Source organism: Vulpes lagopus, chromosome 1 (genome assembly GCF_018345385.1).
Source record: "Vulpes lagopus strain Blue_001 chromosome 1, ASM1834538v1, whole genome shotgun sequence".
In the NCBI taxonomy this organism is placed as follows: domain Eukaryota; kingdom Metazoa; phylum Chordata; class Mammalia; order Carnivora; family Canidae; genus Vulpes; species Vulpes lagopus.
The window spans coordinates 23,287,688-23,314,663 of record NC_054824.1 but is presented as its reverse complement, the minus strand read 5'-3'; the positions used below and the strand labels follow the sequence as shown (position 1 = coordinate 23,314,663).

General features: G+C 34.6%; 1 protein-coding gene across 2 annotated transcripts in view; it reads right to left on the bottom strand.

Annotated features, from left to right (window-relative positions):
• Nucleotides 1-7,638: 7,638 nt before the first annotated feature.
• MAP3K7 (mitogen-activated protein kinase kinase kinase 7) overlaps nucleotides 7,639-26,976 on the bottom strand; it is a 69,669-nt gene continuing 50,331 nt past the window's right edge. For both annotated transcript variants that reach the window (XM_041764668.1, XM_041764677.1), the window contains 5 exons: nucleotides 26,657-26,721; nucleotides 16,769-16,874; nucleotides 12,649-12,710; nucleotides 11,449-11,564; nucleotides 7,639-9,366 (listed from right to left, as the gene is read on the bottom strand). In XM_041764668.1, the coding sequence (XP_041620602.1) occupies nucleotides 9,186-9,366; nucleotides 11,449-11,564; nucleotides 12,649-12,710; nucleotides 16,769-16,874; nucleotides 26,657-26,721 (530 nt within the window). In that variant the 3' untranslated portion in view covers nucleotides 7,639-9,185. The remainder of the gene's footprint in view (nucleotides 9,367-11,448; nucleotides 11,565-12,648; nucleotides 12,711-16,768; nucleotides 16,875-26,656; nucleotides 26,722-26,976) is intronic.

The window sequence follows — 26,976 nt, the reverse complement described above, 5'->3', positions numbered from 1 at the left end:
CCTAGGTTTGGTGAATATCAGGGACACAGCAGGTTTTATCTTTCACTGACTCATTCAAGCATTCATGACCCTGACTCCAAGTATATGTGGGCGTTTCCCCCATACCAAGTCATTCGACACCAGCTGGGTGTCCTATAGTTCAACTCAATTCCAACATTATCTACTCAGTATAAGATTCCACAGGTTAAGGGTTCAGTCCTACAAGACTACCTCCTGCCCACATTTCAGGAACTAATTGGACTTGGACTAATTGCAAGTCCAAGTTGTAATCTGTGCCTCTGACCTGGCTATATAAATCAGAGGTCCCAACAATCTTTTCCTTGGATTTGATTAATTTGCTAGAGTGGCTCAGAGATCTTAGAGAAACATTTTACTTACTAGATCATCAGTTTGTTATAAAAAGATATAAACCAGGAACAGCCAGATGGAGATGTACAGGGTAAGGTATTTGGAAATGGTGTAGAGCTTCCATGCTTTCTGTGTGCATCATTCTCCTCCAACCTTTGAGTGTTTACCAACCCAGGAGCAGTCTGAACCCTGGTCTTTTGGGGTTTTTATGGGGGCGCCATTACACAGGCATGACTAATTAAAATACTGGCTTTTGGTGACTGAATTGCATCTCTAGCCTTCTTCCTTCCCTGAAGTGGAGGAGGGAATAAGAGTTCCTATCTTCTAATCCAGTGGTTGGTCTCCCAGGCAACCAGCTCCTATACCCACCTAGGGGCTTTCCAAAAAACTGCCTCATTAACAAAGCAAGACCTCTTTATTGTTCTCACCAACTAAAAAATTTCAGCTGTGTGCCAGAACACTTGAAAGAAGACCAAATATAGATTTCTTATTATACATCACAATATCATACTCCTCCTCTTAGTTTACACAACACTGGATGGGTTAGAATATAGAAAATTTACAATGGCAATAGCCCTGTCTGCTCTATGGTGTTAGGTAATTCTCAAAACTGTCAATGTAAAGGAATTACTTTGGGAAAAAAGTTTATATGCCTGCATAATAGCCTGTCATGTAAAGCAGGAATTAAGAGGCTGGGGTCCCTAGAATGTGCGATAATAATAATAACCATCATCATCATCATCATCTTCAAGACATTAAAGTTCTGATTTAGGGTAGCTCCGGTTGCGCAGCGGTTTAGTGCCGCCTGCAGCCCAGGGCGTGATCCTGGAGACCCTGGATTGAGTCCCGCGTCGGGCTCTCTGCATGGAGCCTGCTTCTCCTTCTGCCTGTGTCCCTGCCTCTCTCTCTCTGTCTCTATGGGTAAATAGATAAAAAATCTCAAAAAAAAAAAAAAGTTCTGATTTATGTTTTTTTGCTCCTCTTGTTGAGACTGCTTCATCCTCACCAAAATCCATGGGAGGACCTTTGCCATCCCCTCCCTTTGGGTCTACCTCTACCTACAGGGATCCAGGCTGGGACCAGCAGCAGAAGGGAAGTTCTTGACCCTGTGGGATTCGTGCAAGGGCTCCAATGGTTATGCCCAAGGCAAAGGGCCCCGAGTTCCTGCCAAAGAAACATGGTTAGAGTGATATGTAAGGTTGTGTTCTCCTGATTTTAATTTTTACTGTGCAGAAAACAATAAAAAGGTAAAGAACTTTTTTTTTTTTTTTTAGAACTTTTAAAAAGGAAAAATTACTACAGTGTCTATACCCGAAGACAACAACCACGTCATTTTTCCGTTTTCTCTCACACCTTTGTTGGAACTGTTCCATTCAATGGCATTATTTCATTTCCATTAAGGACTAAATACACTTCTATAAATACACTTAGGAACCTAGTTCTCCCGTTTATTAAGTCTGTAAGAAAATGTATTCCAAATTCTAAACTAATTAAAAATGAATTTTTCTGAGCCTTGAAGCTAAGAAAGACCTGGATGTGAACTGCAGTCCATTATTTACTAGCTGGGCAAGTTTTTGAACACCTCTGTTCTTCATTTTATTTCTAAAACAAGAGTACAAAGTACAAAATGCCTAATACATGGTATATACTTAGTAAACACCAGTTCTTTTTTTTCTTTACAATATCTCCGAGTCTGTTAAAAATTTTTTCCCTTTTATGGCTAATTTTTATTTTCTCATCAATAATGATTTGTTCTGACATTTCTATTTGGTCTTTTTCTCTTTCTCTCTTTCTTTTCTTTTTTCTTTTTCTTTTTTTTAAAAAGATTTTGTTTATTTGAGAGAAAGAGAGAGAGAGAGAGAGAGAGGCAGAGACACAGGCAGAGGGAGAAGCAGGCTTCATGCAGGGAGACCCATGTGGGACTCGATCCTGGGACTCTAGGATCATGCCCTGGGCCGAAGGCAGACGCTGAATCGTTGAGCCACTCAGGCGTCCCTCTATTTACTCTTTCATTCGAGATACAACTTAATGTTTCTTTTCTAAGGTGGATTGTCTGTTACCAAATATCTAAATTACTTCAAGTCTGATTTCCAATTAGTGTTCCAACTAAAGTGCTCTAATTTCACATTTTGAAGTTTTATTTTTCTAAGCTGTACCAATTAAAAAATACAGGGAACTCTTTTAAATATTGTACACCATACTGATTGGATTCTGACACTACTATGCATTCTTGTGCTTTGCCTACTTTCCATATTTACTATGGAGAGAGGAGACAGAGGGAGTAGAGGTGGCAGTGGTCTAGTTTCCTTTCCAAGACTGTGGTGAAGGGTACTCATTGTCCTCTGAATCTTTTTGATCCTTCTGTTGGGCATTGGCTGCCCATTTGTACAGACATTTCTAGTCTCCCTGCAGGTAAGGTAAATACATATAACTAAGTTCGGGCAAATGGATGGGAGCATAAGTGACCTGCACCTTTGCTGCTCTTGCCCTTTCTCTCTCCTCTTTGGCTAGGATGCAAATGAGCAAAACTACCACATTACTTTAGACTTTTTCTGGTAGAAAGAAAAAAAGTGCTATCTTGTTTAAACTATTATTTTGGGCAGCAGCCAAACTCGTGTTCTTATGAATCACAGGGTACATGGAGCACAGAGACTAGAGAATTTTCTGATACGGCTGCCAAAGAAAGTGAAATGGGAAGAAATACTCAAGTTAGGCCAAGGAACTTTGTACCACTTCCTCAAGTCTCTTGGATATAAGGTGTGGAATCATGAATGGGAAGACAGAATTATGTAGTCAGATATTGAGTTTTAGTATGAATTTTTAAGTGAGACTATTGTCCAACAGCAATGTACTAATATGTAGTACCCCAAGTGTACTGAAACAGATCACTTGTTCAGCATATAAATTATCATTTCCATATGTATCTAGGGGAATAAAGACATATTTCCAATCCTCAAAGAAATCGTATCTGTTAAAAGGTTCTCATGGGGGGCACCTGGGTGGCTTGGTGGTTGAGCGTCTACCTTCCACTCAGGTCACGATCCCGGGCTCCTGGGATCGAGTCCCACACCAGGCTCCCCTCAGGGAGCCTGCTTCTCCCTCTGCCTATGTCTCTGCCTGTGTGTTTCATGAATAAATAAATAAAATCTTAAAAAAAAAAAAGGTTCTCATGGTACATTCAAAGGAAACAAGTGTGGTACAGATTTTTCCAAGTAATATGCTCATGACATTTTACATGGATTTTAAGTAGTATCTTTACAGGTAATGGATTAAAAGTCAAAAAGGCATGTGAGGTAATATTACCATTTTTTCTTCAACCATAAAAAAGTTACACCCATTTTCAGATTTCTTCAGTCTCTAATTTGAATTTAGCAAATTTATCATCAATGATCAATGCAGATTTTCCTATAATAACTTAAAGAAGAGGTACCACAAGGAGAAACAAAAAAGTCTGAGCAGGAACTGCATTTTGTACATTACTTTTGCTTTTCAGAAGATAAATATCCAGCATTTGCTCAGTGATTTCTGGTATTCAAAGCAATTATCTTGATAATGCCATATGGCATCTATAAGGTATCACTGACCATTAAACTACAGGATAAAAAATACATTTCATTACTTGGAAATATAAAAGCACCATGGAGGTGACTGGGTGGGTCAGTCGGTTAAGCCTCTGCCTTTGGCTCAGGTTATGATACCAAGGTTCTGGGATTGAGGTCTGCAGTGGGTTCTCTGCTCAGCATGGAGTCTGCTTCTCCTTCTCCCTCTGTCCCTCTTCCTTTCCACCTCTTTCGTGCTCTCTCTCTCTCTCAAATAATAAGACCTTTATAGATATGTGTATCTATAAAGGCACCATGAAACTAGGGAAAGTTAAATAAGCATTTGATTCTCAAAAAGACTTTGCTGAAAATGATATGAAGGGCAGTTCACTTCACAAACTCAGTTTAGGTGGGACCTCATGGCAGTAGAGATGAGAAGCTGAGAGCAGGTATTAATTACTGGTGGAATAGGAAGGTCCTGGAAGTAAGCAGTGCATGATTTACCAGGGTAATCCTATTATTCATATCTATGGGCACCTCTACAGCATACAGGACCACCAACAGTATGGGTATGAGATATCCATATCAAATACTATATACAGAAGACTGTTTATTATTTAAAATATTATTTCCCATGTTTCTGAGCAAGCAAAACAGCAACTGTAATCTAAACGAAAATGAAAAGAAGAATTTGTAAAAAGTTACACTTATCAACCATATTTGCTGAAAACTACCATGTACCTACTAATATGCTACTGTCCATGTCTGCATTGCATTCTAACACCTAAATACAGTGGTCAACATGCTTACTTTAACAAACAATACGAAGGATTTTGTGAGCAAAGTATTAAGGTTCTGTAAAAATGTAAAACTGAAGTGATCTTAAATGTTTCAGAAGGCAACACTACATGACCAAGTTGGCCACAATGGATGCATCTATCGCTTCTTAAAACCTGTTTTCTCTTGAAGACTGATACTGGAAGTTTTCCAAGTATCATTAAGAATGGTTTAATTAAAATTTCCTGTCAAAGGAATTAAAACAACTATTCAAGAGGGGGAAAAAGCTTAAAAAGCAGAGTACATATTGAATGATTATATTTATGTAAAATTCTAGAACATGCAAATTTATATTTTTAGAAAGCACTGTGCCCAGGGCCTGGAGTAAAGGCAGGGAAGGACCCCAAAGGGGCATGGGAGACCCTGGGGTGGGAGGAAGGAAATGTTCAATATCTTGCTTGTTGGATGGCTTCCCAAGCATATATACATGTCAAAACTCAGTAAACTGTACTCATTAAATGGATGCAGTTTCTTGTATAAAAATTAAATCTCAATTAAAAACAAAAAAACATAAACAAACCAAAAATGAAAAAGCCTAGATTAAGCCTTTCCTGAGAGTGGATAACAACTCTTCTTTTTAGATCAAGCCTCACAATATCATTATTTGTATTTCCATTTTTAGTACAGCTTTCAGTTGAGGGGAGGAAGAATGAAGACACCCCACTCACTGAATAAATGAACATGAAAGCCGAAGCACTCAGCAAGTTTTAAATTACAGTACAGCGAAATGGTTTAGAGCGCAGACTTGGGTTTACAAGACACGTGTGGGTCTCAGTGCTGGCTTTGTTGTGATCTATAGAGTGGTCACAAAGTCTGTGCCTATGAGGTAACTATGTAAGTTACCTCATATTCCCCCCCCCATCATTTGCATTTCTCATGTTCTTCTTCACATCATGAGCTGATGGTTACCAGAGTCCCCTTACATGAGATTCTGCCTAAAACAGACAATGGGGGAAAAGCAGACTCAGGAACAAGTCTTAAACTTTAGGAGCCTAGTTTTCCATCAGAGAAATGGGAGTATGATCTAACTACCATGGGATCAATGAGAACATGTGATTTGGCATTAGCCATAAGCTTCACTTTTAATAGGTGCTCAATAAATATTTGTTAAAGGAAGGAATGAATGATGAATGAGCTGATTTATTAAAATGAGGGTCAAGTTTGTAAGAGTGTGTGTACATATGTGATGGTTGGGAGGCTAAGAGGTTGATCAAGGAATGAAATAATGTAACGTAGACACACTACAGGAAATCAATTTTCTAATGAGAAGAATCACTCAGTAATGTATATACTATGCTGTATTTCACATAAATCGTGATTTAATGAAATTGTGAAGAGCACCGATTTAACAAAAAATCTGAAATGTTATAGATGGATATGTTAGCTGGCCAATCAGCCTCTCAAAAATCATGATTACGTTAAAACAGTGTTGAGTATTTTAAGAATACTCACTTTTCAGTTTTTATTCAATTTTGTGTTGGTAAACACACTGCTAGAGCAGAAACCTCACAGCTCATTTGCTGATAATAAATCATTAATCACTTTTATAAACAGGTTAGAGTAACAATCTGTATTTTATTATAAACAAAAATAAATCGAAAAGCTTCCTTCAAGTATACAGTATGCACAAGGATTTCTGCATTACACTGTTTTACATAAAATGTTCTGAATGACAGAAGTAGAACTTCCTACCATTTGAAGGAGAGAGGAGTCAACTGCTAAAAACCACACACTTACAGAAAGAAAAAAGTTTCAGACAAGACCTGTGATCTCTGGCTACAGGCAGGAGCTGAAACTAGGAACAGAGAAGAAACTTGGGAGGAAAAAAACACATTAAACACTCTAAACCGGTTCAGCAAAAAGAGTGAGACATATGTAAACAACTTTTAAGCAAATCTCTTCAATTTGTGGTGTTGTTATAAAGTAAGTAATTTTAAATGATTTTCATTTGACTCAAAAAAGTTAATTTTAATGCTGCAGTTTCTGTTTTCTTTCCCTCGAGGAAAGAATGAAATATAATTAGGGATTGTTCAGGGATTGTCTGTGAATTTCCTACATGGGGGCCTTTACGCCACTTGCTTGTCTGTTCGCCATTTCCAACCAAAAATGAGGCTTCAAATAAAAAGTAAAACCAGAATCATAAAATATTTGGCTCCTTGTTAAAATTTCTTTAAAGGTTTGATGGGTGAGGATGCTGGTTAAAACTGGCGGTGGATTTTAATGATCCCTGCTGCCCTTTTCTCCCATCAAGGACAATCAAGGACTTATAAAAAGTATGAGCTTTGCAACACAACTACTTTAGGCTGAACTACTCTCAGCATCTAGGGCAATTACAGTGTGAGAATCCCTAGGAACTTACTGTAAACAAACAAGCAAGTGTTCAACAACCTTTTTTTGCACTTGGCACCATGACTTAACATTACTATATTCTTCCATTTTCCTATTTGAGATTTTTATGAAGTGATTACATGTGATAACAATAAAATTTCCCTTTAAGTATGTAATATAGAGCAAAAACACATTCATGACTTGAAATAAAAGCTGAAATCTATAATGCTAAATCCTAATGGAAAGGTCAAGCATTAGCATCCACACTTGAATATCTCATGCTCTGAGATAATCAGAAAAGTCTCTGAACACTGACTAGGTCCCTTTTGGTGGAGTGACACACATATATCAACAAGCAGCAATGCTATGAAAGAGTTCTACTTTTCCTTAGTCTATGGTTATTTTCTGTGCCAATTTTATTTTACTATTAATGTGTTGAGACCAGTATCACTTTCAGCTAGGTAATCAAATTATCTGGGAATGATAGCCCTTCTTTTTTTTTTTTTTTTTAAGTAATGGTAGACATCTACTTACTGGAAACTTCCTAACAATAGATTTTGAGGAAGCTAAAAATGACACAGTTTAGTACAAACTGTCTTTTACCTTTATTGCTTGTATACACAGGAATACATTATAAAACTCAGTGGGAGGAGGAAAAAATAACAGAAGAAAAAGTTACCTGCTTTAGCATTTTTAAGAATAGTTTTGATAACTTCTTAGATCAACTTGCTTATCTGAAACAGAGCAAAACTACAATACAATCATGATATAATTCTAATAATCACAGCAATTATGCTTTCATTTTTAATTTTCTCTTCATAAAACATTAATGCTATAAAAATGAGGTTGATGACATCATTGTTTAAAAGACACCTTGTACTGGTACCAAAATGTGATTTATTTTAATACCAACTGAAAAAATAGAGCTTATATAGTCTATTATTTCAATGAAGTTCTTTAATTACTTTTATTTTCAAAGTTGGTAGCAAAGTTATTGTTAACAATATAAATTTTCTCTTTATAAGTGTCGAAATTCCCTTAAAACTGTTGAAAGGCAGCAGGCATTCTAGGATGGGCTTGCAAGGAAAATCAGTTATTCCAATGTTGATAAATAGTACACTTGATGAATTTTATATTGACTTCTTTAGTTTCCTTACTAACTTCTCCTGATTTGCCAGGTTTTTTAACCCTTTTGGTTTCATAAAAGGAATCTAAGCCCAAGCCTTTTGGCTGGAGCAATTATTTCCATTTTCCACTATTTCTCTTTATTTTTTCAAATATACACTAAAACAATCCAATAATCATTGCAGGAAGGAATGATCATTTAAGCTGGATCGTGTTCATTTACCTTTTAATTTCATTTAAGAGATATTAATATTAGAGTCATAAAATCTTTACAGTTTCAACACACATACACGCAATCACAAATTAAAAATCTTTATATCTTAAAAAAAGGGTTCCATTTTGTTCAATGTATCATAGTCAAATTTTAGTCCAATGAAATATGGTTTTATTACATACAGCAGCCGCCACTTACCTTTAAATATTTTATGGGTGGAACTAAGCTCAGCATTGACTGCAGGATGCTGGCGTCAGAGCCCTTACCTGTAACTGTCCCTAAAGATTCTGCATTTCTATAATGTACCACCAATTATTCTAGATTTATAATACCCTGTCTTCAACTTGGCAATATACCATCTTTTGGAAAAAAAATTGTTTTCTGAGATGAGATACAAGAACAAAATCATTCTTGAGGTTCCACCTCGAAAAAAAGACGATGTTTGCACATAGCAGCTAGTTTGATAACCCCTGTTTTTGTTAGGCTAGCCTTCACACAATGAGCATGCATGTACAGCCATGGTTCACTGCATCTGTTTTGGAGTTGAGAACTGCTGCTTATTCAAGTCACAGATGCCCCCATGTTATGTAAGGAGACAGTTGAATTGTATGTCCACCATGAAAAGAAGAAAATAAACGATGAAACAAAATGCAGCAAATATAGGCAGTTGGCATTCAGAACACGCCCAAAGCTAACACTCATGAATTGTCATTATAAGGGCTTTTCTTTCCTTAAAAAAAAAAAAAAAAAGAAGTCTGTCTTTGCATATTTTAAAATTTAAAGGTCCCAGAGAATCATGAAGTGCCTTGTCGTTTTTGCTGCTGACTTCTGATGACCTCTAGTTGTTTCTTGCATTGCTGGTAGTAAGTGGAAAGGCTTTTGTTTTCATCTAAAAGCTTTTTATGTTCCTGTACCAGACGAGATGTATTTTGCTGGTCCTTTTCATCCTGGTCCAGTTCTGCAACTAGTTCTTGCCTAAAAACAAATACCACATAATAAAATATTGTACATCTTGTACATGATAAAAAATCCATACTTAGTAACTGATAAGCTTGGCTTGTTAGGGCTTTCTGTATTGACTGTTACACATTTTAGGTACACTACTCAAATATAATTGTAGGCTAGAATGGAAACTATTACCCACTCTTCTGGTGTACCCACACGAACACCACACCACAATCCTTTTGTAAGTAACTGCACTTAGATAATTAATGAATGCAGATAAAATGGCATAAAAAAAGTTTCAAAACATTTTACTTGGTATCCCCTTTGTGTAAGAAGAAGAAAAAAGGCTGGGGAAGGGCTCTAGGCACAGGAAAATAACATTTTTTATCATTCACATTCCACTTTTATACTCGTGAACTTTTATTTATGTTTGAAGTTACAGTCTTATTTAACTACAGTACAAAGTGGGGGCTCATAGAACATTGGCAAGCTAATTAAAATAGATGCTATAAAAAAATAGATGCTATCAACTTAAATCTATTTCCTACTTTAAAAGTGAGAACAATACAAAGTACCAATTTCGAATGAGTTACTTTTACAAACATTTTCAGGAAAGACCATTAGAGACTTTTACGGCCTGATAAACTTTTTAAAGACCCCTTTATTTGGGAGATGTTCAATTTTAACTCCTAAAGTGAAGTTATAAGTGATTAATTAATAATATAAATGAATAATTAATGAAGAGCCTCCAGATGATTTTCTTGTAGTATTTCTCAAAGTATTTAAATAAAATTGATTAAAATTGTCATAGTTTTTGCATTCCCTCAATCTATCATTTCTTTTTCCAGCACAGAACCAACTCCTCGTTCAAATGAATAAAATAGGAAAAAAGTATAGACTAAATATGTAAAGTAAGAGGTTTTTTTAAAAAAACATAAAGTGTCAATAGTTCTACAATTAGCTCTACAATTTGCAGACTCAATTATTTATTTCCTATAGAACCTTTAAGGTAGAGTTGAAATCATTTAACAATAAGTTGTGATAGAGCTATTTTTTCTTTTCTTTTTTTAAGTACAAAGGGAAACTTTCCACAAATTACTTCAGGAAGCAAGAAATTTTCACTTATTTAGATTAAAATCAATAGAGGGAATCCTATTACCATGCCATGATTTTTTCCTATAGCACTTCATTTCAGTTCCCTCTAAAATGAGGACCATGCAAAAACTGAAGTTTTTGTTTTGTTTTTTAAGAATGTCAAATAAAGGAGCATGAAAATTGATTTTCTTAAAAAAGGGAGGAGAGGAAGGCAGACTCTATAACTCTCAGAAAAACATATGCATGAGTATAAAACACCTTATAAACACACTCATGGGTATAAAATAAAGTAATCCTACTCTCCTAAACATATACCTGGAAAGACTATATCAATAAAACATTTCTAAGATAAAGTACAGTTGAACATTAGTAAATCAAATTATTTTACCTATGTCTAAGGAAACAATAAATCATTATAACTATAAATCTGCTTCTGGTTTCAAAATTCTTAGAACATGAAACACCAGTTTATTTTCCTTAGTTTTAATATAATATATACAGCCAATGGGTTGAGTTTTACATGAAAAACAGCCGAAAGTTCCTTCAAACTTAAAAGATGAACACATATAAAACCTCCAAATTGGAAATACAGTTGACCCTACAATGAGATGGGTCTCAACTAAATGGATCCACTTATACATGGATTTTTGTTCAGTACTGTAAATGTATTTTCTTTTCCTTATGACTTCCTTAATAAAAGTTTTTCTCTAGCTTACTTTAAGAATATAGTATATAATACATAAACATATAAAATAGGTGTTAATTGACTGCTGATGTCATTGGTAAGGATTCTAGTCAACAGTAGGCCATTAGCATTTTTGGGGAGTCAAAAGTTACACGTGGATTTTTGAATGAGTGGGGGTTCAGCACCCCAACACCCAAGCCGTTCAACGGGCATCTGCATGCTTAATGATCAGTTCTAAAAATTATCAAGCTTTCATGTCTTCCAACAATATTTCATCTTAACATATTTTAAACTTAAAATACTAACGTGTTTATTCACAAAAGATAACTTACTTTCTCTGTAATAACAAAGCAATTTCTGTTTGAACTTTCATATATTCTTGTGCCATTTTACAATGCTGTTCAAACACTGCCATAGATTCTTTGGAGTTTGGGCACGGTGCTAGAGGCTGAAAATAAATCAGGACTGTTAAAACATAATTAAATCAAATCTTAATATCAAGCTGAAAGTTAAGACAGTGACTGTGACATGTTTTTATAGCACTAAAGCAATGGTCTTTTAAAAGTAAGTGTTAGACCATGGCCTAGAAAATTTCAGTGTCCTTTTGTCAGAGTTAACTCAGAACTTAAATTCACACTTGCTGTCTTAACACTTCTGTTGTTACAGAGAATCATGACTAAAGAGTATCACTCGCCTCTGGTTTTACATTTCAGGTTGTCAAACCATATTATACCATAAGAAGTTTATGGCTTTCATACTCATGAGGAGACACTGAAGTGTATTACTTATGTTTTCAGTCACTATGAACATGAGACATTGACAGTGTATCATGAAATCTATTAAGTACAAATGAGCTTATGCAAATTTTATATTACAGTACTAAAATTAAAGATCAAAAATGCTATTCTTGGCATTTTCTTTCTTTCCTTTTTTTTTTTTTAGAGAGCAAGAGAGAGAACCTCAAGAGGCTCCATACCCAGCGCAGAGTCTGATGTGGGGCTTGATCTTACAACCTTCTGATCATGACCCAAGCCAAAATTATGAGTTAGATGCTTAACTGACTGAGTCACCCAGGCATCTCCTATTTCTTGCCATTCTTTTTTTATTTTTTTAAAGATTTTTTATTTATTCATGAGCGACACAGAGAAAGAGGCAGAGAAGCAGGCTCCATGCAGGGAGCCTGACGTGGGACTCGATCCTGGGTCTCCAGGATCATGCCCCGGGCTGAAGGTGGCGCTAAACCACTGAGCTACCAGGGCTGCCCTATTTCTTGCCATTCTTAAACAAAGATACGGAAGTATTTTAAGACAATTAAATATCTTAAGAACATATGATTTTGCCAACTTCAGATTTGATTAATTTAACTGAATGAATCATTTTAACTTGATTTTCGAAAGTTTAAGTAGGCCAACTAAAAGCATAAGTAAGTGAATATATGATGACAGATATAAACACAACTGTCAGCTTTCTAGATAACTTCTCTAAACTTTCTAAGGAAATAGTAAACAGTCACTGAGAAGGTAATTCTTTACCTGTAGTTGGTGATCCAGTGTAAGATAAGCCATTGGGATAGAGTTATCTGATCCATTGGTATCTGGAATTCAAGTATGTATTTTATTTATTTTCTATCATAAATAATTATAAGGACAAAGCAAGAAAGTATGCATGAGATATTGGTATTTTTTTTTTCTTAAAATAAGTAATACATAAAAGTTATTACTACTGGTAATGAAGAAAGTCTATTCTGAATTCTAAAGGTAAAAGAGAACATCCAATTACCAGATAATCAAAATGCAACCATACTCTGATACAATTTAAGCTAGCTATAAATTGTGTAACATTAAAGCTTATAAGCCCTTGTTCAATTAAAAACAAAAACATCTACCCCTGAGACTAAATACTACATTATATGTTAACCAACTTTAATTTAAACAAAAATCTTAAAGGAAAATAAAAAAAAAAACAGTGGTATGGGACCTTTATACTTTATATTCAGTCTTCACTGACCACCTAATCAAACCTCATAGCTCTCTTTCCTTAATCATGCTATGTACTATAAGGCTGTGTCAATTCCCTTAATACTAGTGTTCTTTTTTTTTTTTTTTTAAAAGATTTATTTATTTATTCAGAGAGAGAGAGAGAGAGAGAGAGAGAGGCAGAGACATAGGAAGAGGGAGAAGCAGACTCCATGCAGGGAGCCTGACGTGGGACTTGATTCCGGGTCTCCAGGATCACACCCCAGGCTGCAGGCAGCGCTAAACCGCTGAGCCACCGGGGCTGCCCTGAATACTAGTGTTCTTTAATGAAAAAAGGGGGAAAACAAGAGACACATTCTCTTCCAGTAGATTATCTTCTATTTATACAGATTCTAGCATGAACCCCCTCCCACCTCTCCTAATAAGAATCACTGTAGAAAATGGAAGATGTTTTTGATAGGAGTATGAACAGTATGGAAATTATAGCTCAATGTCATGCACAAAACAGCTGAATGGGTTAAATCCAACCAGTCGATTTTACCAAAGTATTTTGAACAGACAGCTTTTGTTTGTATTTCAAAAGAGGTAAACTGTCATAACAACTTGCATGAGTCACATGGGATTAACATTTATGCCTCCAGAAGCAGGCAGGATAACTGTGAAGTAATAGGAACTTTTTTATTTCAGAAGTAGCTGCTTTCCCACTGTTAGGAGAGAGTAAATGAGTTAAACAAGTGAACTGTTCAGCCCTTTCCCTGACAAGTAACTCCTTGAAAGAGTGGTGCAGATAAAGACAAGGTCAGGCTGACAGCAACACACTGCATGCAATGCAATAAAAAACTAGGACAGTCTGATGGTTCAGTAACTTCAATAATTTATTATTGACTGATATTCTAGTTTTCTTTTTCAAAGCCATTGTGAATGTGCTTACAAGTAACTCCAAAAGCTAAGCTAAATCAAATGAAGTAAGATAATGCATGTAAGAAATACCATGCAATGCTAACCTATATGGTAAGCACTCAACATATGGTGGTTATTATTACTGTTATTGCTGTTGTTATTGATACTAAATGGAGAATTAAGGAAGAGTAATTTTATATACTCAAGTTTGTATTTCAGATTGAAAAAACATTCAGTAATGTTTACTAAATACTGGACAGCAATAAAGAAAGAGTAACAGTGTATTGCCTAGTAGAGTCTTATCTGCCCAAAAATCATATACTAACTGAAATGGCTGAACAAGAAATACACTTAACTTGTTATTTCTCTGACCAACTCTTTCCCCACCCACATCAACAGTTTCAAACTATGTAATCTCTAACAAGATTACAACTGATTAAAGATTATTTGCCCCTGACTTTATAGGAAAAATTAGTCTCCTGAACTCTTTCAATGTTTCTATTCCTATTACTCTTTCTTAGATCTTTCATACTTGATATATCTTATTAAATAAATACTCTGTGTCTGATATGTATTTTAAAATTAAGTATACCAGTGTTTCACAGTACTCAGGGAATGGAAAAAAAAATTCAAGGATTGTGCTATTAACTATCAAAACACTCAGCTTTGTGCTGAAAATTTAGTAGTGTCTTAAATTTATTAAATAAAGTATGATGATTTTTAAAAAAATTTTAATGTGCCAGTATTATGACTCTAAGATTGCAAGCAGTGGGCCATGTATTATACTTCCATCTTTGCAAATAAGAAAAATTCCTCAGTGGGTTTTTCCCCCTCTGTGGCTCCCTCTACTGTGTCTAGTCATTTCTCTCACTAACTGCTCTTGGGTATACATGTCTTTCTCTATATCTAATATATTATAAATAGAAATCCAAGATCACTCAATATGTGCTATGATTATTAAATTGATATGCTTTTTAATTTTTTCCAAAAATGCATAAAAATCCCTCCTCTTTAAAAAAAAAAAACTAATTAATTAGGTTATTTAAACCTATGTATGTACTTCTAGTTTTTTCCTGAATCAGGGGGACTTCAAAGAAAAAGTCTTTACCAATATGTCTTCCCTGTAATTTACTGATTAGCTTGATTATCAATACTTTTCTCAGAAATTGTGAAAAGCTGAACTTCATTAAATATAAGCTTAAACCAGTATCAACTTCTAAAATTACATACAAAATTATCTAAAAATGATAAACACAAACTTGCCGTATTTCAAGGCAAAGCCAAAATCTAGGTCAATTTTGGACCTTCGCATGATTTCTAGCTATTGGTATTTTAGGTCACAGAAAAGAAAAAGATGAGATTGGGGTTGAAAGGCTGGAAGAACAGATGAAAGTGAGAGAGGCATAGAAGAATTTTTATTTTACTTTCATGAATTTAGTCATGTTGACTGGTATGGCCAGATTAGCCTAGGCTGAAGTCAGGAGGCCTTGCCAAGGTGAGCACTAGGTCTTGTCAAATGTTGTAATGTCAGGGCAACCCTCACCAGGAGGTTGAAGAACCAAAAATAACTAATATTACTTGAATGTTAATGATCAAATTGGTTGAGAGCATTTCCCTATCTACCTCTGAGGAGAGGCACATAGTGATGAATTCTGCACATGTGCTGAGCAGTGAATGATCTGGAGAATCCTAGGTTGGGCTATGCTAGGGGTTAAACACAGAGGAGTTTTTGCCACTACTAAATTTAAACTTACTAAAACTAGAGAGTACACCCCTGGCTAAACATAGTTGTATCTTACATGAAACAGAAAGCTACTCGGTTAATTTTTTAAATTAAATTGTGAACTTCACTAAATCATGCCAAAAATCTATAAATACTTATAAGTAGTGTTTTAGCTTGTAAAAGCAGAAAGCTGACTTTTTAATTTCAATTTAATTGCCACTATTAATAACATAGTTGATCTTACATAAAATCCCAAATGGTTTAATTTTCCAAGGTTTAAAGGATCATCTTTCCCTCTCTGACATAATAAAATATAAATAATAAATTTTCATAGAATGATACTAGTGAGTATCAGGGAATTCTCTTAATGCTAAGGAAAAGTTAATTTCACCATGGCACATAATTTCCTGCTTGCCCATAATAAAAGTATTCCATCATTAGATTTTAATACTAGTATTTTGACCAGTTGGTCATTCATATTAGGGAGTTTTAATTAACTCTTAACAGGCTTTTTAAAAGGTCTAGTTAACAGAAATTTTGTAACTGAAATCAAGTCCTCCCTACCATTTAAAAATGATTCAAAACGTCAATGGTCAGAAAATTTTTTTCTCACTGACGTACATGGTATCTTTTATGTTTAAAACAAAAGACTAAGACGAAGATGATTATTTTTATCATTCTGCTGATTTTCATTATTTAAAAGATAATGATCATCCACTACTATCATCCAGTAGGATGGATCAAAAATAGGAAAATCATGGACTTAAGTATCAGGAATATAGTATCTTCCTCTCTGTAGTGACCCCAAACCAAAACATCTTCAATATACATTTTTTAGTATCCAGGGAAAAAAAAAGCAGAAGGCAAGACAATTTATCTCAGTACTTAAAAACTCATCTTTAAGTTTATTGCTAAATATTTGATTTTATTAATATGAAAATAAACTACTGTAAAATGCCTGGCTTTATGAAGATCAGAATCATGATATAAATAAATAAAAACAAATATGATGAATTCAACTTCTTAAGTATAATGAAGAAATACATTGGTCACCTGTGGAATCATCAGGAGTCCAGGGATGACTTCGAGTTGGCTTTTCTGAGGTTGGTCCTGAGGTAGTGATCATTCTGACGCTAGGACTGGATGACCTACTGCTTACCTATAGGAAGAAGTGACAGAAGGAACAAAATATGATTTATATGTGGAAAAAAAAAGACAAGAAAAAATTTTTTATTATAAAGCAAAGGATAGACTTCCATTTCTATCATGAGATCCTGAAATCCTCTTGCAAAAAATAAATCCTCTAAGATTTTACACACACGTACACACACACACACAAGTATATACACAAACATATAAAATTTATATGCACTAATGTATGATATCTCTTAAAATTGATGAGTCTTGAAAAAAGTAAGAGAAATGCTCTGAGACCAGAAATAAAGCAGGATCAGGAGTCCGGTAAGTATTTAATGCTGTTAGCTCCGGGAATTTCAATTGAATACCAATGATGTAGAGCTTTTGTATTGACTACCTTCTACACTCACAGGAATAGGCATTATGTCTTGGGCCTTTCTAGGAAGGGAGTAAGATTGGAGAACTACTGTGCTTAAAGCTAAAACCCAAGAAAAGCTTCAGTCTTGGGGAAAGAGTACACTAAGAAGATCTATCCTACAAAAGCAGAGAGCAAATAAATTTGTCTGTGTTGGGAGTGGCTCTGGATGGAGGGGAGAAAATGTATCCAATGTGAATTCACAAACTATTTCCATAATTTGTGGATGATACAAATCCCAACCACAAACAAACCCAAGCAGATAAAATAACAGAAAAACTACAATAATGAATTAAACATGGGTCATTTATAGTCAAGTTCTAGAAAACAAAGACAAATGGAAGATAGCAGAGACCAGCCTCTGAGACAGATTATTTACAAACCATACCAGTGAAATTCTCAATAACAAAAAGGAAGCTAAGAAGAGTGTGGAATATCTTCAATAACTACCAACCTAGAATTGTTTAGCCAACAAAAATGTAAAGAATGAGGTCAAAATAACATTCTTAAACAAGCAAAAATGGACTCTATTATCCGTAGGCTCTTATCATAACAATTTCTAAACCATGTACTTCAGGGATAAGAGAAAATTTTCCCTGATAGAAAGGCCAAGTTGCTATCAGGAATACTGGTAAACATAAGGATGAATCTATACACAGAAAATATTAAACATTGGAAATATGACTAATTTACAAAATTACCAAGCAAACAAATAAGACAGTACTAAAACCTGAATAAAACAGTATAAGCAAGAGAAGCACTGATTTAAAAATCCTTATATTGGGGATCCCTGGGTGGCTCAGCGGTTTGGCGCCTGCCTTTGGCCCAGGGCGTGATCTTGGAGTCCTGGGATTGAGTCCTGCATTGGGCTCCCGGCATGGAGCCTGCTTCTCCCTCCTCCTGTGTCTCTGCCTCTCTCTCTCTCTCTCTCTCTATCATAAATAAATAAATCTTAAAAAAATCCTTATATTGAGGATAAGGGTAAAGCTATTAATGTTAGGTTGAGTATGAGTGTTAGAATTCCACAGGTAGTTACTAAAGTAATAATATATGGGACTCCCAAATTACAAAGACAAGTAATGGAATGAGAAATATATTTGTTCAATTCAAAGGAAAGCAAAAAGGAGCCAAAAAGGGAAGTAAGAGAAAGCATTAAAGAGAAGGAGCAAATTTATCAGTAACCGTAATATAAATGGATTAAAATCTTCAGTTATTTAAAAAAAAATCAAACTGTCGCGCTGGATTAAATGCTCTTTAAAAGAGATATATCCGGGAATCCCTGGGTGGCTCAGCGGTTTGGCGTCTGCCTTCGGTCCAGGCATGATCCTGGAGTCCCGGGATCAAGTCCCACATCGGGTTCCCTGCATGGAGCCTGCTTCTGTCTCTGCCTCTCTCTCTCTGTGTCTATCGCGAATAAATAAATAAAAATCTTAAAAAAAAAAAAAAAAAGAGATATATCCAATTCACAGAGTAGAGAAAACAGGAAGTTAAAGGATGAAAAAAGATAATCAGGCAAACCTACCCAAGAAAAGTTATGTAGCTAAATTAATGAAAGAATACATCTGAGGGTTTAAAAAAATTACTAGACAAAGAAATAAAATGATTAGTGAGTCAATTCATTATATAACAATTCAAAATTTATATGCTCTACCTATTATAAGATATACCATACCCATACATAGCTTCCAAATAGACACAGTAATAAAACCGAAGGAGGGACATATTCACCACAGTGAGATGTTTGAACACTCCTCTGCAAACCATTTATAAAAGCAGACCAAAAAACAAAGTACAACATCAGTAAAACCTGAACTCCATAAAAAAGAAGCTTGATCTAATCATATAAATGAATCCTGTATCGAAAAACTAGAGAATATGCATTCTTTCTGAGCACCACGGAATATTTATGAAAACGGGTCATGTACTAAGCTGTAAGGCAAATTTCAAAATTCCAAATTTTTAGATGAAGTAAACTAGAAGCGGTGACAATTTATAAACTAGGGATTTAACTTACAAACTTAATATTAGAAAAAGAACAAAGTCATCAACCTTCCCTCAAAAGTTACAAAATAAGAATGAGAGAATATAATTTGGTGCTTAGTAAATTAAAGATAAAACAAAAAATCTGGGGATCCCTGGGTGGCTCAGTGGTTTAGCTCCTGCTTTTGGCCCAGGACGTGATCCTGGAGTCCCGGGATCGAGTCCCACATCGGGCTCCCTGCGTGGAGCCTGCTTCTCCCTCTGCCTGTGTCTCTGCCCCCCACGCCCCCTCTGTCTCTCATGAGTAAATAAATTCTTTAAAAAAAACAACTCATAAAGTGAATACTCAAGTTTCTATACACTTTAGAAAATACCAAGCCCAGAGGATTTATAGTTGAGTTCTATCAAACACTTTCCATCTTAAAGAAATTATTCTAAAAAAAAAAAAAAAAAAAGAAATTATTCTAGAAAAAAGACAGTTCCTCATTTATTGTTAAGTCAGTAAACCTGACTAAGAAACAAAGACAGAATATAAAAAACTGCTAGCCAACTTCACTGATAAAAATAGGTACAAAAGTCAAAAGTCCTAAAAATTACATTAGCAAATGGAATTTGGCAGTGTAAAAACAGTAATAATAAAAATCTTTTGAGAAGTTGAGGTTATCCTACAAATGCAAAGGTCACCTGATGCTAGGAATTCTATTAATCCAATTAATCATATTAACAGATTAAAGATAAATCTCATTAAATGCAAAAAAAGCATTTGACAAAATTTAATAGCCATTTATGAAATTACATTTAACAACTTGAATCCCATTTCAGAGAACATAGTTTCTTAGCCAGAGAAGTGGTATTTATAAAAAGTCTAGAAATATGGTAGCACAGAAAATGGCACTGTAGGCTGGTGGATGACAGAGGTCACAGGCAAGGAGCACACAGGAAGACTCATGGGAATCGATCATGTTCCATTTCTTAAGTTGGGTGGTGGATTCATGAGCGTCCATTTTATTATCAGGCTTCAGAACTTACATATTACATGTACTCTTATCTATGTATTAATGTTATATATATTAAAAATTCTCAAAGGACATATAAGCTAAAAATGGATTTTATAAGAATCTTTTTTTAAAAAAAGCACCTTTTTTTTTCTTAAAGTGTTACTGAATACTCTGTAGGAGGCTCAAAAAAGAGTAAGGAGTTATACAAAGTAGAACATAAAAAAGTACATAAATACAAAAGAAACTTCAACAGAAACACTCAAAGACTGCAACAAGTAAAATGACTCTCTACTACTACTATAGAAATTAGCAGATGTGAGTTCTAACCATGGTGCAATGTCTGATTTAGTTTACTTCAAGAAGTCTTAGCTTCTTTATCTAGAGAGGGAGTGGGGTTGGGTAAAGGATGTGGCAACTTTTATTGTTTTACCCACTACTAAAGTTCTATTATTTTAAGACTTAAAAACTCACAATGAATTGAGGATACTAAAAATTAATTAAAAGGCACTTTTATAACAATTTCAGAAATAAATCACAAAATAATTTTGCAAAGATTGGGCGGCCCCAGTGGCACAGTGGTTTAGTGCCGCCTGCAGCCTAGGGCGTTATCCTGGAGGCCCTGGATCAAGTCCCAGGTCAGGCTCTCTGCATGGTGCCTGCTTCTCCCTCTGCCTGTGTCTCCGCCTCTCTCTTTCTCTGTGTGTCTCTATGAATAAATAAATAAATAATCTTAAAAAAATAAATAATAAAATTACAGAAAAGGAAGATTAAAAAAATTTTTTGCAGAGATTGATGGACTATTACTTTCATCTTGGGTACCTATTGAAATTGCTTCAGAAATTCCAAAAAGCTTTTCTATACCATAAACAATTTTCAACTCCACATCAGACTGGTCTTTCAAAAACCTTAGTTTATTCATGCCACATTTACAAAGATGCCCTGAACAATGTTCATTCTGTTTTTCCCTCCTCCTTGCTAATTCTTCTTCATCCTATAGGGCCCAGCTGAGGTTCCCTACATTATATGCTCATTCTTGCCACATCCTTGGTTCTCTGCACACAAAAGCAGACCCTGTGTTTGAAGACTGCTTTGTTCTAGCAGTGTGTGGAATACAAAATCTTTATTTACTGGTTGTTAATGATCAATTCTGGAATTCTCACCCTGGCATTTCTGACCCTCCAATGACAGATTTTACTTTCCCTATCCAGATCATCTCCCCTTTGACAATTCCTTATGTCCCTCTTTCTCTTTCTACTTTTAATCTGGACTCTCTTTCTACTTTTAATCTGGATTCATTCAAGGAGTATCTGGTCTAATGCAAAGAACAAATATGACAACTGAACTATATGAAACTGACACCTTTACACATCAAAAACAGTTAAATACCAGCAAATTCACATGACTGTCTAAAACTTTGTGGAGACTTAAACACAAGTGTGAACTTGAATAAGTAACTCAGTCTTTCGGAGCCATCATGAGCTAAATTTACATCCATAAATTAGTTAACTAAGTCTTTATATTTCAAGAAATTAGTTTTTTGATGAATCACAATATGCTAAAATGTTCATATTAAAAAAACCTAAAGAAATATTTAAAAACAAGCCATAACTGTATTTCTTTAACACCTGAAAAATATAAGGTATAAATAAGAGGATCAGGTAACATTTGAGAATTTAAAAAAGTTGAGCTAGTTTATAGATTAAATTTATGTTACTATTTGCAAACTACTAAGAAGTCTTACTTTATAGTAGCTACTTAAAAAAAATCATTGGTCAAATTCTTATGGTCATGTATGCTCTCAAACTATCAAAACTCATTTGAGTTGCTCCTTTCTTCAAGACATTTACAATTACTTTATTCTATTCTTATACAAATTGTAAAGTTTAAGAGAGAGAGAAACTTGACTTACCACAAGGATTGGATATGAAAATGGTTACAAGAGTACAGAATGCCACACTGCAGTTTAAGGCAGCAAAAGAATATGAAGCCAAATTTAAACCAGAGGGCAAATTACAACCAGTAGACATGAAGCAGAATTGGACTTTGCACAGAACTTTATCTCTGTATTTATAAAAAGGAATTGGGAGTTATTTTACAGACAAAAATAAAGCTTTGCTTTTTATATCTCACCTGAATGGGAAAATATTTTCATAAGTCAAAAATTTATGGCCAGGGCTACTATTTAGACTGACATTTAAGAGCTATTTAAAGACCTCAGTTGCTAAATTTATACAAGCACAAAACACAGAGATTAAATGTTGATTTGATAATTTTGCTGAAGTAACATCTGAATAATAGCATTAAAAAGAAATGGGTATCAAGTTGGTGATGTGGATTTACAAGGGCACTTCCTCCATTATGACAGTCATAGATAATTCAATTAAAACTATACATGACAGATAATACTGAAAACATTCTTTCTAATCTGAAGGTATAGGATCAAACTAATTTTAGCTTCACTATAGTTCATTAAAAGGAAGTTTTGGAACTTTATTATTCTTTACCTTCTTCTAAATTCTTGGAAATTTATTATTCTTACTACATAAGCCTCTGATTTAGAGCTTTAACAGAAAATTATTTGCACTGAAGGAGGTGCAGACTGAGGACAGATAAAAGAAGTAGTATAAAAAATTATATTCCTTAAATAAGTAACAACTGATATGTGATAATAGGCCTTTAAGGCAAATACTTTCTATGACCCCTAATACAAACTTCTTTTACAATATAAAAGAACTGAATGCCAATGGGATTTTACTTCTTTCCCAGTGGTATTTTTGTTTTCTGGATAGCAATATACTATACTGAGAGCAAGGAAGTGGTAAGAACCTTGGCAGGTACACTATAGGGAAGCAGGTATACATAATTAAGCATCTACAGTGTGTAAGAACCCCAAGAGGTGGGTGTTATGGTCCCCACTGGTACATAAGATTGCTGAAGCTCAGGGAAATTGAAGAACTTATCTAGTGTCACATATCTAATAAAAGTATATTCTAAAGTCCATATAAAAATACAGTATTCGGGGGTCCCTGGGTGGCGCAGTGGTTTGGCGCCTGCCTTTGGCCCAGGGCGCGATCCTGGAGACCCGGGATCGAATCCCACGTTGGGCTCCCGGTGCATGGAGCCTGCTTCTCCCTCTGCCTGTGTCTCTGCCTCTCTCTCTCTCTCTGTGTGACTATCATAAATAAATAAAAATTAAAAAAAATACAGTATTTTCGTGCTCTAAACAATAATAATTGCATCATTTTATGGTCATGATTTTCACTGACTGGTGTCCTCACCAAGAGACTTCCAGAAAACAGATCTATATTGGATACAACTCCAGAAAGGGCATGCAGACATGCACAAAAATGTGTAATTTTAGTGAAACATAGAAAGGCTCACCCAGATATATAAAATAACTCTGTGTAGACATCTGCAGGAATTTATTATCAAGGTGAATTTGCCTTGCTCAATAATATAATACAAGCTAAAACTTGTCATCACTGAAAACTACTTAAATAATGATAATGCAGACTATCAGAAGTCAAAACACTTGAAATTGGAGAGATGTAGGACTACTTTAGCATGCAATACATTCAGTTCTACATGCAAGACAGAATGACAGAGTGTAGTTTGTGTGTTTTGGAATCAGGTCTGGATTCATAACCTGGTTATAGCAATTACTGGTAGTACAAGGGAAGAGACTTTGGAAAGTTTCTCTAATTTTCAGTTTATTCATCTGCAAAATGAGGAAAATAAAAGTATCAAATTTTCAGGGTTACAACTTAAATAACATGTATTAAAGGCCTGACTGTCGGGGTGCTTGCTTCTTTCACTATTCCACTCTAACAATGGCAGTATAAAAAAATATCTAATTTTAATTTACTGATATAAAGTCTAAAGGACTTTAAGGTCAGTCTTGAATCAAGAGCCAAAGTATAAACTCCAATCAGTTCACTCTCCTCTAATGAGATATAATATTAAACTTTATTAGTAAGTCTTCTCTCTTCCTCCGATGATTGTACTAGGTGGGCAAATATTTTTCTTCATGTTCTTTATCAATTCCATGGCTAAAACCAACCAACCAACCAACCAACCAACAAAAAACCACCATGCATCTGTTTTATCACTGTTAAGCCAGACTTTTTAAAGAACTATACTGGGCAGCCCGGGTGGCTCAGCGGTTTAGCACCACCTTCAGCCCGAGGCATGATCCTGGAGACCTGGGATCGAGTCCCGTATTGGCCTCCCTGTGTGGAGCCTGCTTCTCCCTCTGTGTCTTTGCCTCTCTCTCTCTCTCTTTATCTCTCATGAATGAATAAATAAAATCTTTAAAAAAAAAGAACTATACTTTTAATTTTGAAAAATCCATAATGTGCATAATTTTCTTTTTCAAATAATTAATGCTATTTTCATGAGTAATTAAAAATATTTAATGGTCATTTATCCTAACACTTCAGAGGAAAATGTTTTCACAGTGCATTAGAATTACTATTTGCCATCCTCATCCCAAACTGGCATTTTAAGTTTATAATACTTAAGTAATTTTGAAAGAATGGATCAATGTAAAAAATGGCTACATAATGGCTATATATCATCTGTTTTAGAACAGGTTGCACTGCCACACCAAATTCCCCCTCACTCCAAATCTTTTGTAGTAGTCCATGACAATTCATGCAATGATTGTCACACAACCACAGTCTGCCTCAGTTCTAGTGTTTTCCTACTGAAGGTATGAAAGGGTAGCAATCAAAATCTCAAGTAATATAGAACCTGTGATGAAATAAGGAAGCCTTGGTATGGTGAGGTCAGTCCTGAATTACAGTGATGCTTTTAGTATAGAGTACAGAGAAAAGCACTTGCGTTAGCAGATGCTCCTGAACTGCCTTAGAACAGGCTTTGCATTCCCAGTCAAAGGGAGAATACTTGGCTAGAGTTTCTCATAACTGGAATATCAATGGCAATAGTAAACAAAGTTAAAAAGGCTGAGCTCATCAAGCCTCTAAGGAATCAAAGCAAATACCAGATGCCAAACTATCTGTTACTAAATGCCCTCATTAATACCTGAAGTATTTGAGGGTGAGAAAGTGCGAAATTTCATTCAAAAGTTTTGGGGTTTTACAAAAGTAAATATAATGAAAAAACCCATTAAATAAATGAAATAAAATGCCTGTATTCATCCATAATACTTTCAGATTTAGGGTTACTTAATATCATATAAAAATAATTTAATATATATGTATAATGTGTCTGTGTATATATGCATGTTTGAGTGTATGTATAGGTATTGTAAGGAATAGAAATATTTCCAGATATAAAGAATAAAGATATTTACCATAAATATCTCAAGTGCTTTTGTTAGTTAAGTTGATGGCCATAAAGGGCTTTCAAATTTTTAATGACTACAAAGATTCTTTAAAATTTAAAATATTTATAAAAATTATATAATAATAAAACACTTTTCTAGAATGAAAAGTACTTGTGCATTTTACCATAAATTAAATCACTTTGTTTATAATATATAATCCTATAATTTTACATGACACAATGTGATATTTTTATTACTTCAGATGTATGCTGTACTAACATTTATTTCAACACAAGTGAAAATAAATAAAAATACTTCATAATTAGTTCTCATTCATTTAAAAATTATCATATTATATATGTCCAGTATATTGATCTGAATAACAGAAAAAATAATGGCCGAACTGCTACTTGTATATACTTGTTGGTTAAAACTCTGTGCTAGTCAGTAATGGCTTAAATTAGAACAGTGTTTGGATCATTTAGAAAGAAAGTGATAAAGAGATAAGAGGAGTTTAGAAGAAAGTCCAGAAATATAAGAGGAAGAAAACCTTAGCAACTGCAATGAAAGCCTTTCTGGAATTTATCCATCTGCTTAGCAATGTCTTAAGCATACTTCACAAAAATATAAATCCAGTAGACAAAACAAATTAAAAGATATTAGAGTCATCTAGATCTGTCAGTGTCTTATGTGATGCCACAGGAGTGACATTTTCTTGAGGAAATATTCACTAGTAAATATTAATAATTAGTAAAAATTTTTTTTCACCTCATAAAAAGGAGACTGCACTAATGATTAACTTTTGAGGACAAGGATAACAAGAAACTGTTAAATTACAAGGCTGATACTTCCTTATTAAATCATATATAGAAACCATGTAATGCACATGGAGCACTATTGAATTAATCAACCTACTATGATAAAATTATCCCTCATGTTAAACTAATAATGGCATATATACTTTTTTCCCAAGGTATTTAAATTCAAGTGCCAATGAACGTCTCTACTACGATTTTAGGTCAACTCAGGAAACTAATTCTGCAGAGTGTATACATTATAGTTAACTCTTTATCTCTGCTCATTATTATTCTTCAAAGACAGAAGGTTCAAATGTTAGGTCTTACCTGACCAGGTTCTGTCCCAGTAACAGTCAAGTCTTGGATGGATCTACGTCTTGGCTGTCCGTTGCCTTTTAAAGGATTAAAAAAAAAAAAAAAAAAAGTAGAATACTGAGATCTATTCAAACAGATAACAAGGTTGTTACTGCTACAGTAGGAAGTTGAAATTTGTTGCTCCGTGGATCTACACAAAATGTTTGTAGAAAAAATAATTAAGTTAGTTTATTGTTAAAAAAAAAAAAAGAAGAGAATGTTGTAAGGAAAAGAAGAGAAACAGCTGCAGAGTTTTAACTCAAAAGTTGCTGGTCTACGGCAAAGTAGGTCCT